At 41.2% G+C, this 14,495-nt stretch overlaps 1 protein-coding gene across 3 annotated transcripts in view; it reads right to left on the reverse strand.

Moving 5' to 3' along the window:
• Nucleotides 1–14,495, reverse strand: part of PTPRG (protein tyrosine phosphatase receptor type G) — a 926,569-nt gene that overhangs the window by 24,111 nt on the left and 887,963 nt on the right. For all 3 annotated transcript variants that reach the window (XM_066245729.1, XM_066245728.1, XM_066245730.1), the window contains 5 exons: nucleotides 9,884–9,980; nucleotides 5,939–6,021; nucleotides 5,625–5,759; nucleotides 4,243–4,377; nucleotides 2,108–2,280 (listed from right to left, as the gene is read on the reverse strand). In XM_066245729.1, the coding sequence (XP_066101826.1) occupies nucleotides 2,108–2,280; nucleotides 4,243–4,377; nucleotides 5,625–5,759; nucleotides 5,939–6,021; nucleotides 9,884–9,980 (623 nt within the window). The remainder of the gene's footprint in view (nucleotides 1–2,107; nucleotides 2,281–4,242; nucleotides 4,378–5,624; nucleotides 5,760–5,938; nucleotides 6,022–9,883; nucleotides 9,981–14,495) is intronic.

Below are 14,495 nucleotides of genomic sequence, written 5' to 3' on the forward strand. Positions count from 1 at the left end.
GTGCCTTGGACTGCGGATTGGAGAAATTACAGTCCCAATTGCTAAATGAGTGTACAAATAACTGTTGCTTACATAGGTTGTTCATTCTGGATAGCATCCAAAAACTTAATTAGGATAATTCCCATTTCACGAGTTTTGGTGGGGAGCAAAGACTGCTTTTATATCATGGGAGCTGAAGAAAATGTATAGAGTATCCTTCTCAGCAGCCCTCCCGCACCAGAGCGCAGCTGCTGAGGCATTGCTAGGGAGTTCCCTTGCTAGTTAGGCAAGTGCCCAGTCTTCCCCTTCACCCAGTGATTCTGAGAGTGCCCGTTACCCTTCCAGCAGCCCCTCCTCTGCCCAGTTCCCCCAGTCTGCTCATGAGGAAGTTCCTATTTAAAAGGGGGCTTTTCTTTAATAATCCACGGAGAGATTATTAAAGAAAATAAGAATGTCACATCTGGAAAATTTGGCCTCTTATTTAATTTTTTTATTATTATTAAACAAAATTAAGGCCTTGGCCAGATAACTCAGTTGGTTAGAGCCGTGTCCTGAAGCCCAGAGGTTGCCGGTTTGATTCCTGGTCGGAGCACGCACAGGAACAGATTGATGTTCCTGTTTCTCTCTCTAAAATCAATCAAATCTAAAAATAAATAAAATTAGGAAGATCTAAGTTTCATAGTACTGAATAGCAAGCTCCTTCTGGCAGACTTCCTTCCTCACCCCAACAGGTCCCCATCTCACACAAGTCTGCTGATACGCAAGCCCTTTGACAGATATTTCTATTTTTGCCCTTCTTTTCCAAGAGAAAGGAGGAGAGATAGACTCCCATATGTGCCCTGACCAGGATCCACTCAGCAACTCCTGTCTGGGGCTGATGCTCTGCCCATCTTGGACCATGCCTGCAACTGAGCTGTTTTTAGTGCCTGAGGCAGAGGCTCCATGGAGCCACCCTCAGCACCTGGGGCCAATGTGCTTGAACCAATCAAACCATGGCTGTGGGAGAACAGAGAGGAAGAGAGAGAGGAAGAGGGAGGGGGAGGGGGAGGGGAAGGGGAGGGGAGGGGAGGGGAGGGGAGGGGAGGGGAGGAGAGGGGAGGGGAGAGGAGAGGAGAGGGGAGGGGAGAGGAGAGGAGAGGGGTGGAGAAGCAGATGATCACTTCTCCTGTGTGCCCTGACTGGGAATCAGACCTGGGATAGCCACACGCTGGGCCAACGCTCTACTTCTAAACCAACTGGCCAGGGCTTCTCTATTTTAATGATTCCTAAATGAATTAGCAAACACGTAGAGTTCTCATGAGATTTTAAACAGAAGATGGGCTTCAATTTCTGCAGAGGGCCTTCATAGCATAAGAGCAGCCCATAGCAGAAGAGCAGTGCTTCGAGAGCATTGTGCAGCCCTGCAATGTAAGCCACAGACTAAGCAGCATCCATTCGATACCAGAGCAAAAAACAAAACAAAACAAAAACCCCAAGACTATTACAAACAAAACTCAGTAACAGCATTTTTAAATGTGTATATAGCACATATACACTAAAAGTTCTGAAAATTTAATCATTTCCTATATACTATAATTATTATTTCAAGGGCACATGCGGGAGTCTGTCTGACTGTCTCTCCCTGTTTCCAGCTTCAGAAAAATACAAAAAAAAAAATTATTATTTCAAGGAACCCACAAGAAAAGCCATATATAAAAACTCAAAATTTCTAGTGTAGACAGCTCTAAACTTGTGTTTAAGGTCAGATTTTTACATATTATGAGCAGCCTGCAATTTCCCTAAATCCACTGTTATAAAAACTAGAGCTTCCTCCTCTAAGAGATTTTGTTTTAACCTCAGAAGCAGCAGATAACACCATATATCATGAGAATATAGTTATTTTATGTAGTTCTGACAAGTCTTATCAGTCCCAGTTTTTAATAGAAAACTCAGTTTCTAAATCAAAACTGTAGCAGGCCAAAATCAAAACAAAAAGAGCAGCAGGCCCACAGCAGTCCAAATCCACAAGTCCACAGCCTGGCTGGCTCCGCCCATCCCATGCGGACCCCCCCCCCCCCCCCCCCCCCCCCCCCCCCCCCCCCCCCCCCCGGCCGGAGCCGGAGTTGGAGCCGGCGTGCGGCCGGCCTACCTGCAGTGCACCAGCACAGGGCCCATGTCAGGCATCCGGGCTGCTGAGGATCTCCGCACAAAGGTCAGGACTGGGAGGGCGTACTCGGGAACCCCCATGTCAGGCCACTGTGTGTAGTGATACTGGATCACCACCCTCTCATTCTGACGACCCTTGGGATTTCCCTTCTGACCCTAGGAGAAAGGTGGAAAAAGGTATCTTTAAGGTAACTAGGAGTATTCTGGATAAACATAATGTAAGCATGTTGGGAAGCAGGGTCTCTGATCTCTTTCGCCCTAACTACTGTTCCCAGGCTTGGTTATTTCCTATTTGGGGCCATCTCCTGCCATAAATGGAGACACTATCCTAGCTAGATGGGAAGTATCAGACCTCTCTTACAAAATGTTTTAGATTGTACCAAGAATGAATGTGTTCACGGTAAGGATTTTGGATCTGGCACCATACAAAGCAGTTTGTAATTTGCTTACACGGCCTTCATTTCCTGACTCCCGGCCCCGCCTCCAGCGGCTTTGGAGCTTTGCTCCCTCATCTGCCTGTGGACCAGGACGCCCACTTCTCCACCGGCCAGGCTGGACCTCCGGGAGCCCACGTGAGGCTGCTGCAGAGTGACCTCCGGGAGTTGTGGGGAGGAGCCCAAGTGACAGTGATTCTCAAGCTCTACAGTCAAAGGCAAATCAACTTCTCTATTTTATAAATGAATTTTTCAGAGTAGTTTTCCTTTAAGTGGCTGAACTTTTTACATCTTAACTATCTGGATAAAAGATTTCCCAAACAGTTCACTTCCTAGGATAAATCTTTTATTACCCATACCTCTAAGAATTAAAAAAAAAATTCTTTGATATCTCGGTCATTAATAAAGCAACACAGAAGCGTGGTAGGGTGGCTGGCCTGGTGCTACAGAGGCCCTGGATGGCTTTGATTTCTTAGTTCTCCAAACTCTCATTTTCCTGTCTCTTTCTCATTTTCAGTTACTACTTTCTTCTCTCATCAGTATGCGAAATACCTAAAGTTTCTATGTGACTTCCTTTCTGACTTCAGCTGTGTCTAGAATAAGAGTAAGTGAGCCAAGTTTAAATACAAGGGTTTCCACTAATAGTGTGGGCTTTGTAAGTATAAACTGATTACTGATCAGCTTGAGCCAGCTAACAGTTTTATTACAGAAAATCCAGTGCTACTGGTTTCCATGTGCTTCTGCACTTCTTGGGACAAAGTGCACATAGAAGGGACTGGACTTAGACCAGAGATGAGCTTCACAGCCTGTGAGGCTGTAAATAATAATTTTAAGTAAATGAATTCTCTTGGAGCAAGGGGGCTCCAGCTTTATCACATTCTCAAAGATGTCCAAGACTCAACAACAAACAAAGACTCATTGCTACAAACAGCTGCTGTGCCTTAATCTCTGTAGAATAACTACATTTTCTTAATGAGCATCTATTGAAAGTTCACAGACTGCTGTACTGATCTCTGAGTCTTGATGGACAGTAGATTCTGAACCAGAAAAAACCGAGCAAACTTGAAAGCAGCATTTCTACGAGGTGCAATTCTCAGGATGGTCACAGTTATATAGAGAAGGGTCCTATTGTAAAGTCACATTGGGAAACACAAGGACAAACTAAGTTAAACAGATTTCTTTGCTACAGCTCTGACCACCTGCACCTGTGCCCACTATACATTTCAAAGGGGGGAGGGACACAGATTATGAAGCATTGGTTTTACATATTTATTTAGGTAGCAGGATCTGAATTTTGCAAGCATCTTGCAGGCTTCGTATTCCTTGGAACATACTTTGGGAAACAATGCGTTAAAGCTGTCAGAAAATTGGAATTAAAAAGCTAACTCAACAAACAGATGCTGTCATATCTGCTGGTTACCAAAACCTAAGAGGACATTTTTAAAAAATGAAACCTTTTTCATAAAGAGATTAAAGAACTCAGTCAGGCCAGTTAAATTCTATTATGTGCTCTGCCAATATCTTTCACACAATACATTGATGTCAATCAAAAGAGTTGTGAATGAATGTTTAAAAATACTTTTTAAATACCAAGTTGGTTATGAGAGTTGGCCTTAGTTGCACAGTCATTTTCATGCAAGTTTGAAAAGAGATGCCCTGGCATCCCATCCCATTGCTCTAATACCTTTTTCACTTTTGTATTTCTGATGGAAAAGCAACGAACAGTATAGCAGGCATGTACTTTTGTGCTCTTCAGTGTGACGATAATGTTTCCATACTCCTCACTATTCTCTGTTGGCCAATACTGGTCACACTTCCGCTGCAAAAAGAAAAAAGCTGTAAACTGCAACTGTAATTTTTGCCTTAATTGTACTGTTGATAATGTACCTTCAAACAACAGTGTTAAAATGCAGGTGCTATTACCATGTTGTTGATGGAAAAAGGAACTCTGGCTGAATTGCTTACATGGCCTCTGAAGAGGTTATCCTTGGGACAAGTTTTGCCAAGGTCATTTGAGAAATGAGCCTAGTATTCATAGTTCTCTTTTTTTTTAAAAAAAAACTATTTATTTATTTATTTATTTTAATGGGGTGACATAGATCAATCAGGGTATATAGGTTCAGAGAAAACATGTTTTTCCATGGTTTCCTTTCAACATGGGATGTACTATAAAGCGGGCTTAAGAAATCTGTATGTTGGATGTTTAAGAAATGTGGGTAGGAGATGTTATGAAGGGAGCGTGAGACTGGGCTGCAGTCATAGCTTGAGTCCCATCACCAAAGGCAAGACAGGAACTCCAACAGCCCACGGGAAGCTGGGATTCTGAGTAATGGACCTTGAACTTAGCCCTTATTCCAGCCTAAATTAGCATTATCTATTAAAAGTTCATTATCTAATAAATTCTATAGTCTTATTATCATCCTTTAAAAAGGTTCTTTTAATGATGGTCAGGGTGTTTAAACTCTCTCGGTACCTTCCCCCCCCCAACTGTTAGTAGTTCCCTGACCACGTTTCTTCCCACGCCCTGCTTCGTGTTCCCTCCCCGCTGCACGTGGACACCCTCCCTGCTCTTCCTGCACCCTGCTTCATGTTCCCTCCCCGCTGCACGTGGACACCCTCCCTGCTCTTCCCGCATCCTGCTTCGTGTTCCCTCCCTGCTGCACGTGGACACCCTCCCTGCTCTTCCCGCGCCCTGCTTCGTGTTTCCTCCCCGCTGCAGGTGGACACCCTCCCTGCTCTTCCAGCCTGTGTACCTCTCCTCTTAACTCACCGTTCCACCTCACTTCAAATATTGGTTTCTTTACAAAATATCTTCACTAGAAGACACAGTCATTCATTTCCCAGCATTCCCCCAATACCCTATTCATCTCTTTATCACATTTAATCCACTCTCGTGACTGCATAGCTCTCATTCCCATCAGTCCAGAAGTGAGGTCAGGGCAGAGGAGACACTTCACTTCTGTAACTCTTTCTACCTAGTCAGGTTCCTACCCCACAGCAGGCACGCTATAAATATTTTTGTGAACAATGATACATGATTAAGATATTAAGCCAAGAGGCTCTTACTCTTCCTTTCTCCACAAGGTTTGTAATCATGATAATGATTCCAGTGTTTTGTTCCCAAATCATCCTCCAGAAATCTTCAAATGTAGACTTTAAAGGTCCCTGGGTGGCAATGTAGGCTTTTGCTTTGTTGTAACCCTTCAAAGATGACACAGGCACAAAGAAAGATGAAACAATCATAAGCAGTTAATAACTTCAATGCCATCCATACTGACTAGGCTGTGTTTTTACTAAATGCTCTGTGCGCATTAAAGCACATTCAAAGTCTCTGTGGCATTCTTCAATGATCAGAAACAGGTTTATAAAAACTAACTTACATCGACGTAGTTTGCATTAATGTAGTCAGTGTGCTTGGAGTCTTTTCCTGGTAAAGGTCTTAACTTCACTCGACTGTGATCATCTACAAGGATAAGAAAACGAAAAAGCAAAACCAAAATGCGTAATTTAAACACTGGAAACATTCTGAAGTGCTAACAAGGCAAACAGGCTCCTGGCCTCTCCCAGAGCGCCCCTGAGAAGTCTTCTGGCAGAAGAACAACTAAAAACGGAAAGACACAGCATCTGAACCCATCTCAAAAATGTCAGGACACTTCCACCTCATGCTCTGACCCACGAGTGCCCCAGAAATACAGACTGAGGTCCTTTACCCGCATAAAACAATTGCAAGTCGCAAACCTCCAAAATTTCCTTGTCCTATACTTTAAAATCAATTTTCAAGGCCTTTGATACTCATCCCCTCGCCATTAGTACAAATATAAAAAAGTGATTGTTCTATCAAGCCCACACCATCTCTTTTCAAGAGGCTTCACTGCTAAGTTCAGTTGGGCTCCTCACCATCCCAACAGAACATAAATGATTAAGGGAACTGGAGCTGCTCGTAACAGTGATGTCCCTGCAGGAATCTGAAGTCAATGACCAGATTTTAGGACCTACTTAATTTTAGCTTATGAACAAATGGGGGGTGTGCCTGTAGTTGCCCAACAGAGTGGGCTTTTAACAAGTGAACTTGACTCGAAGGAAACTGCTGAGCCAGTCCTTTTATTTTTAAGACAACAAATTAAGTAAAATAAAGCTGAGGTCATAATTTTCTCTAGCTAGAGATGGCAAAAGCCATTTACATTCTTATTTATAGTCATGATCATCAAAGGCTAGCTCAAAAAGAAGTCCAATGAATAAATTAGCCCAGACACAACTGGCAGACTATACCAAGCACCTTTTAAAAGCTTTCTATATCCTGGGAACTGTGAATTTTTTTTGTTGTTCTGACAAACTTTCAGACTATAGTTGACCTGAACCGGGCTGCCTGATATAAACAGACCCCTAATGAAAAATTTCAACCAAGGCATCTTGATATAAACTGCTCTGCCATATTAGCATGATACTGAAAATTATTATTTCTCAGATGGACAAATAAACACACATACTTCAAGTTAAAATTTCATATTTAATAAGGTAATAGAATGACTAAACAGATTAGTATAAGGGTTTGCACAGGGGACCCCGCATGTACCTTGGAAGCTGACATGCTCTGTGAGAGAAGGCTTTTCCTGCATTGTTTTTCTGGAACATTCACGGACAAACTTTACTTGTTTCATGACGTTTACATGCTACTCTTTGCTATATAAAGGATTTATATAGGGGAAGACCAAGGTGACAAGTGACACGCCCAGAATCTGACCAAGTGGCCAAGAGAACGCCAAAACGCAACTCTCTAAACTTAGAAAAATCAAATCACATGTAATTTGAATTTGTGAAAGTACAACCACAATGAGCTTGTGAAGTATAACTACATCTAACTGGAAATGGTAGCTTTCCAGCAAAGCACCATGACTAGTGGTCACATCATAGGTAAGTTGCTCTGATTTCCTCTCTCTTCTTTGCCATGTATGTTTAGCCAAGGCAGTGAGGTCACTAAAAGTAAAGATTGCTATGATCGAGAGATTAGTATGTGTGGACGTATGCAAGACACATACTGTATATGTATATATCCCCGTCTGAGTTATATGGTTAGAAATAAGCTACATAGACAGACAAATCCTCATAATCTCAGCAAAATGAGCCCTGACTGGTTAGTCAGCAACTACTGCCAGAGTCAATTCATTCAGAGACTTGGAGAGAAAAGAAAAGTTTGATTCTTCTTCCTTGTTTACTTTTTTAACTCTTCATTCTCTCAGATAACAGAAACAGATAATAAACCCTTTCACTTATGGACAATTTAATGGGGAAAGAAAATTCTTCTCAACAAATGGTGCAGAGACAACTAGATATCAATATGCAAAGAATGATGTTGTCTCCTACCTCATACCTTATATAAAAATTAATTTAAAACTGATCAAAGACCTAAATGTAAAAGCTAAAATCATAAAACTTTGACAAAAACGTAGATGTAAATATTCATGATAGTGGATTAGGCAATAGTTTCTTAGATAGGACACCAAAAGCATAGGACACAAAATGAAAAAGCAGATACATTCGATTTCACCAAAATTAAAAAATATATATATGCATCAAAGGAGGACACCATTAAGAAAGTGAAAAGGCAATGCACAGAATGAGAGAAAATATTTGCACACTATCTAATCAGGGTTATGTATCCAGAATGTATAAAGAACTCTTGAACTAGAAAAAAAAGATGAGTAATCAATTTTAAAAATGGGCAAAGAATCTGAATAGACATTTATCCAAAGAAGATATACAAATGGCCAACAAGTCCATAAAAAGATGTTCAACATGACTAATCACCAGGAAAATGGAAATCAAAATCATAGTGAGGTTACCATTTCACATCCATTAGGATAGCTCTTATCAAAAAAACAAAGAAACAAGTGTTGATGAGGATGTGGAGACATTAGAACCCAAATTGTATTGCTGGTCGGAATGTAAAATGGAGTAGCCACTTTGGAAAACAATTTGGCAGGTCTTTGAAATGTTAAGCAGAAACTTACCACACGATCTAGCTATTGCATTCCTAAGTATAATTGCAAGAGAATTAAAAATAAACATCTACAAAAGATCATATATATAAATGTTCACAGTAACATTATTCATAATCAACAAGTTGAAATAATTCAAATGTCCATAAATTATAAGCGAGGGAACAAAATGTGGTGTATCCATACCATAAGGTATTATTCAGTTATAAAAGGGAATTAAATACTGATACAAGCTACAACATGGATAATCTTTGAAAACCTCATGCTAAGTAGAAGAAGCCAGACACAAAAGGCCACGTATTGTATGATTCCATTTATATAAAATGTCCAAAAAAGGCAAATATATAGACAGAAAGTAGATCAGTGTTTTCTAGGGACTGGGTAAAAGGATGAATTGGGAGGGACTGTGTAAAGGGCTTCTTATTGGGGTCATATGAACGTTCTCTATATAGATAGTGGTGGTGGTTGTACAACTCTGTGACTATACTAAAAAGCACTGAATCTACTTTAAATTTAAATTCAAATTTAAACTAACTTAAAATGGGTGAATGTGTATGGTATGTGAATTGTATCTCACTAAAGTATTATTAAAGACTATCTACAGTAGTGTCCAGATTTTAGTGATCCCATTGAAATGTACTATTACATAAAATTCTATGTAATGTGTTCCTTACCCCTGTGTATGTTAGCCACAAACAGCTGTGCCTCTACTTTTAATATCAAAGCATACATTATCTGCCAATGACCCCAGCACCAACGTCTATGATAGGTGGCATTTAGCCACAGAAGTGGGCTGTCCTCCTAGGGTATCCCTTGAGGCTCCATAGAACACTTCTTTGAACACAAATAGTGTCCAGGATCTCCAGGATCGTACGATGGGCAGGAAGGACTAAGCACGTGGGCCACAAGGACTTGGGCTAATCACTTAAGGTAGAAAACAATGATCTAGTCTTAGAAAGATGGCTTTCAAATTCAGCTTAGTGGATTCAATTCTCAGGATTTCTCTTTGTGTTAGAACACCTGGCTCTCATTGGTTAAAAACAATGTCAAGAGAACCATATGACATTACAATTTTGGTTCCCAGCATTGAATACAGAATCACATCATGTGAAAACAGTGAAGCTCAGAACATTTTCTTTCAATCTTCTTATTATTAAGCCTAATGAAATAGATCTGACAGCTTAATGAAAAGCAAGAGGGCAGAAAAAGTCCCCATTTCTTCCTATGTGCTGTGGGAGACGGACTAGCGGCAGGGGAACCGGCATTGCTTTCGGCAGCTTATACCCAGCATGATGATTCCATTTCTGCACAGCTGAAGATATTACTCACATGCTAAAATGTTGATGTATCTGTTTTTGTGCTTGTTATCTGGATGATTGGAATGTTCTGCGGTGATGTTCATGTCAGTTGTACAGCGTTGGACTTCCTAGTGAGAAAACAAACAGCAAGAGTTCAGAGATTTTAGACACACTCAGGACACTGAACAACAAAGTCATAGAAAGAAACGACACCCCAGAGCATACAGTATTCACTCACTCCCTCGCCACAGCTACTGTTAGCTCCCCAGACTCAACTTCAGAAATAATTACTACTGACATATTCATAACAAATGCAGGAAGGATGTGAACAAGATAAAAGGATTTCATTCTTTACTAATTCATCAGTCGTCTACTTTATTACACATTTTGACCTGGGTCTGGGGATTACAAAACAGTACCTCAATTTAAATATGTCACAGTCTAAGGGGTGAAAAAATATGCAAAAAGATAAGGACAGCCAAATGTAATTAACAGAAAAGAGACCTGAAGAAACTATGATCAGAGCATAGAGGAAGGCTTTGGATAGGAGATCAATGGCGTGATTTCTACAGGATGAGCAAGAATGTTCCAGGCAGATGTATAATCTCTACTGTGATTTGCAGTATGCTTTTTGGTGATGTAGCCTTGCTTTAAAACTATCAGATCACAAATTGATTGTAACGACTCTTTTCTGAAATGACACTAATATATAGCCCAATCGACTGTCCTATCTAGCTCAAATACATGTCTCTGATGAATTATTTGTGACTGTGATTTCACTTAAATTGCCCTTCCTTAGAAAACCAGCTGAAGAAGCCATTCTCTTTGGTTGTCTTGGCCATGGATCTAAACATCATGCATTAGCCTAAAACAAGGTTGCAGAAGAGTCCAATTTTTCTATACTGTATTCTTCAAACCCCAGAAAGGACTGGAGCTAACTAATAAGGGAAGTCATTAGCAGTGCACAGCTGCTGCAAGGAGCAGAAGCAAAGTGACACAAATTATCAGGAGGAAAGTTTTATAAGTAGCAGATGTAACAGAGTTTGGGAGCATGCAGATTTTTTTTCACAAAGGAATTGAACAGCAATTATGGATGTTTTCCAAGCAGTTACATCAGGCATAATGAAAACAAGGGGCGGGGCTCTTCTACATTCAGACTGCTTCCAAGGAGGATCAAAGACTTTCAGGTATAAAAACAAAGGGGCACCATAAAGAAACTGTATTCATGGACTGCTGAGCATTAGATGCTGTAGATGGACTTTTTCATAACTGTAGGCCTTCCTAGTTGTCCATTAAAAAAAGAAAAGAGAAAAAACCCCACAGACACTAATTCAACACACCCCTTGGGGAAAGTTGTGTTTCGTGAGAATCCTTATCTTTTTCTTAATCTTACTAAGTGTGATAAACTCTGATATTTTCTATTCTAATGGTTTAGAACCTATGGTTTGACAGAGCTGGTTTAAAGGGACCTAATGCTGCCTTTGGCTCTTTTCCCTAAAATGAGGTAAAGTATTGGACATCAAGTAATGAGTCTGAGACCTTAACATTGAAAAGAACATAAGCAGTGCTAGCACGCTCAGAGTATTGGGTGAACTGGCCTTTTAGAATTGCCTTGTTGGAACTGCATTATTCCATACGTAGATGGGACATAAAAGTGAGACTAAGAGACATTGATAAGAGTGTGGTGGTTATGGGGGGAGGGGGGAGAGGGAGAGGAAAGGGGGGAGGGGGAGGGGCACAAAGAGAACTAGATAGAAGGTGACAGAGGGCAATCTGACTGGGTGATGGGTATGCAACATAATTGAACAACAAGATAACCTGGACATGTTATCTTTGAATATATGTATCTTGATTTACTGATGTCACCCCATTAAAAAAAGAATTGCCTTGGAAGCCAAGGTATATTCTTCTGAATAGTATCAGGGCAGAAAACTTTCAGAAATGGACCTGTATTGTGGAAGACATTAATTCAGTCTATATATAAATCCCTGAAATAAGCTGACATTCTTTGTTTCTGGGCTTTGAAGGTCATACCTTTGGCATGTAGCTTTTCAGGGCTGAGTTGTTGAGGTAACTTGTGCTGAGAGATTTCAGATTTTAGTACTGAGATTTTGAGATTTGTTTGAGTAGTTTGAGATTTGCTTTGTTTATTGATAATTTTTCAATTTTTGAGTAGTTTGAGATTTGTTTGAGTAGTTTGAGATTTGCTTTGTTTATTGATAATTTTTCAATTTTTGAGTAGTTTGAGATTTGTTTGAGTAGTTTGAGATTTGCTTTGTTAATTGATAATTTTTCCCCATTGTGTAAATCTGGCCACCCGAGCTATGGATTAAGGTTGAGCCTCTATTAGAATATAATGCAACTGACCAAGACTGCTTGGGAGCAGCTGTCTGCACTGTTTAAAACAGTCATTCAAAATGGCCAAACTCCTTGTTATCTAAAACCCTTGGTCTGATTCATTGCCTCTATTTCACTTTTCCAATTATGTGAATGACAGAAAACAAAGCATAGTCATAAATAATGTTAAATACAATTTGTTAGAACCCAAGGGGTTTGCCTAAGGCCTTCTGATTCTGTCTTGTTGATAATAATGCCACCCGCAATTCCTTGCAGTACTGCTTAGCTCATTTAGATGCTGATAATCCGATCCTGGAGTGGCTCTTCTCCATCAGAACTGGCATTTCAAAGTTAATGTCATTTTAATAGGTGTTAAAACCTGTGAAATGACATTAGCCAGTGGGTATGCATAGTAAAGTTACCTATTAGCACTCTTGACAGATATTTAATATTGAAGCTCGTTTGTACTTTATTGTATGTATGACAAGGCTGGGATTCTTAAAGTGAATATTCTTAATATTTAAGAGGCACACCACCACAGAAGACAGCCCACTGAGAACAAGAGATTTAAAATACAGTAGAACTTTGAAAACAGACCAACAAAAACACTATACGTTGATATTCTTCGAATTCTTGGGAGAAGGGCTAACTTGTCCCCTGCCCGGAGTCGAGGTTAAGAGGCTGTCGCAAGGGCACATGGAGACCTACTGTCTGCCATTCTGGTGCTCAGTGTGAACAAATAATTGAACAAATATACATCAGAAGTCTTTCGGGTTAGCCTCATAAAGCAAGCCGAGAGGAAACGCTTTGGGTCCAGTGACCACGGGTTAGACTGAGTATGCGGAGTAGTCTTAGTGTCCGAGGCCAGGCAGCCTACACAGTGCTCGGTGGGTGTTCCACAGAAGACGGTGGACTCAGGTCTGCTGACAGCCCAGCATTCATACTGCAGCCAGGGCTGGTCCCTGTCCTCTGCGCAGGCTACAGGCTATTCTTCTGTCACACTGATTTTCTTCAAATGCTGCTCTGACTTTGTCCTTCTCTTACTCAGAAACCGTGGGGCAGATTCCAGATTCCTGAGCCAGCCTTTGACACTCCCCTCCTCTCTTTTGTGAGCCCCCTTCCCAAGCCTAGGCAGTTTTAGCTCCATGTCCTTTGAAAATACCACATGATTCCTGCTTTCTGCCTCCTTGCCATTTCCCTGGCTCGGACTGCCTGTCCTCTCCCCTTCCAAATCCAGATGTCTTTACCAAAAATCACTGCTTCACCGCTCCAGAAAACCAACTGGTCTTTGGAGTGTCCATTACAGTGCCTATCATCCCATAGCAGGTCTATAAAAGAAAATTATTTTTTCCTATGCAATTTGTGAAATTTGGCTAACTTGCTTTTGTCTCAGTCATCATAAAAATCTCAACTTCACCAGCCATGATTTTCTTCATTATAAGGGTTTATTTATTTTTTATTTTTTTTTAAGGCAAGAGGATGGGAAATAGTGAGGCAGACTCCTGCATGCGCCCCAACCAGGATCTATCTGGCAACCCCTGTCTGGGGCCGATGCTTGAGTACTGAGCTATTTTTAGCACCTAAAGCTGATGTGCTCCAACAGAGCTATCTTCATCGCCCAGGGCCATGCTTAAACCAATTGAACCACTCTGGCTGTGGAAGAAGAAGAGGGAAAGAAGGGGGAGAAAGGGGGAGAGAAGCAGATGGTTGCTTCTCCTTTGTGTCCTGACTGGGTATTGGAACCAGGATGTCTATATGCCGGGCCAATGCTCTATCCACTGTGCCACCGTCCAGGGCCCATAAGGGCTTAGAAAATGTTTCTTCAAGACATTTAAGATCCAAACTGGCATTTTGTCACTGAGGCTCAGGAAACTCTGCAGGGTCATTTTCTGCAGCCTTGCAGGTGGCAGTTTGCATGTGGCATCACACTTCTGTTCCCCATTATGTGTCATAGGCAACACGACCTCTGCATCTTATATAAAGTGACTGTGGTCACTGGTCCCTCAACACATGGGCTCAGGTGGACACAGCTTTGTTCTCTTGATTTAATATAAGCCAACAGCCCAAATTCAGCTCCGGTGGAGTTAGTTGTAACAGAGGCAATGCCTCAAAGGATCTTGTCAAAGGGTATTGGATCTCTGGTTTCATCTCTGCCCTCAGTGTTTAAAATGGTGATGCTCTTGACCCCTGCCTATTAATTCTGTTGACCCCAGAGCCTCGAGCTCTCTCTTTATGAAGGAAGCCTCCTGGATTCTGATGTTGGAGGCTGGGGAACAGTGAGGTTGAAGTCAGCTCAGGTAGCTGAG

This window comes from Saccopteryx bilineata, chromosome 10 (assembly GCF_036850765.1).
Source record: "Saccopteryx bilineata isolate mSacBil1 chromosome 10, mSacBil1_pri_phased_curated, whole genome shotgun sequence".
Lineage (NCBI taxonomy): Eukaryota > Metazoa > Chordata > Mammalia > Chiroptera > Emballonuridae > Saccopteryx > Saccopteryx bilineata.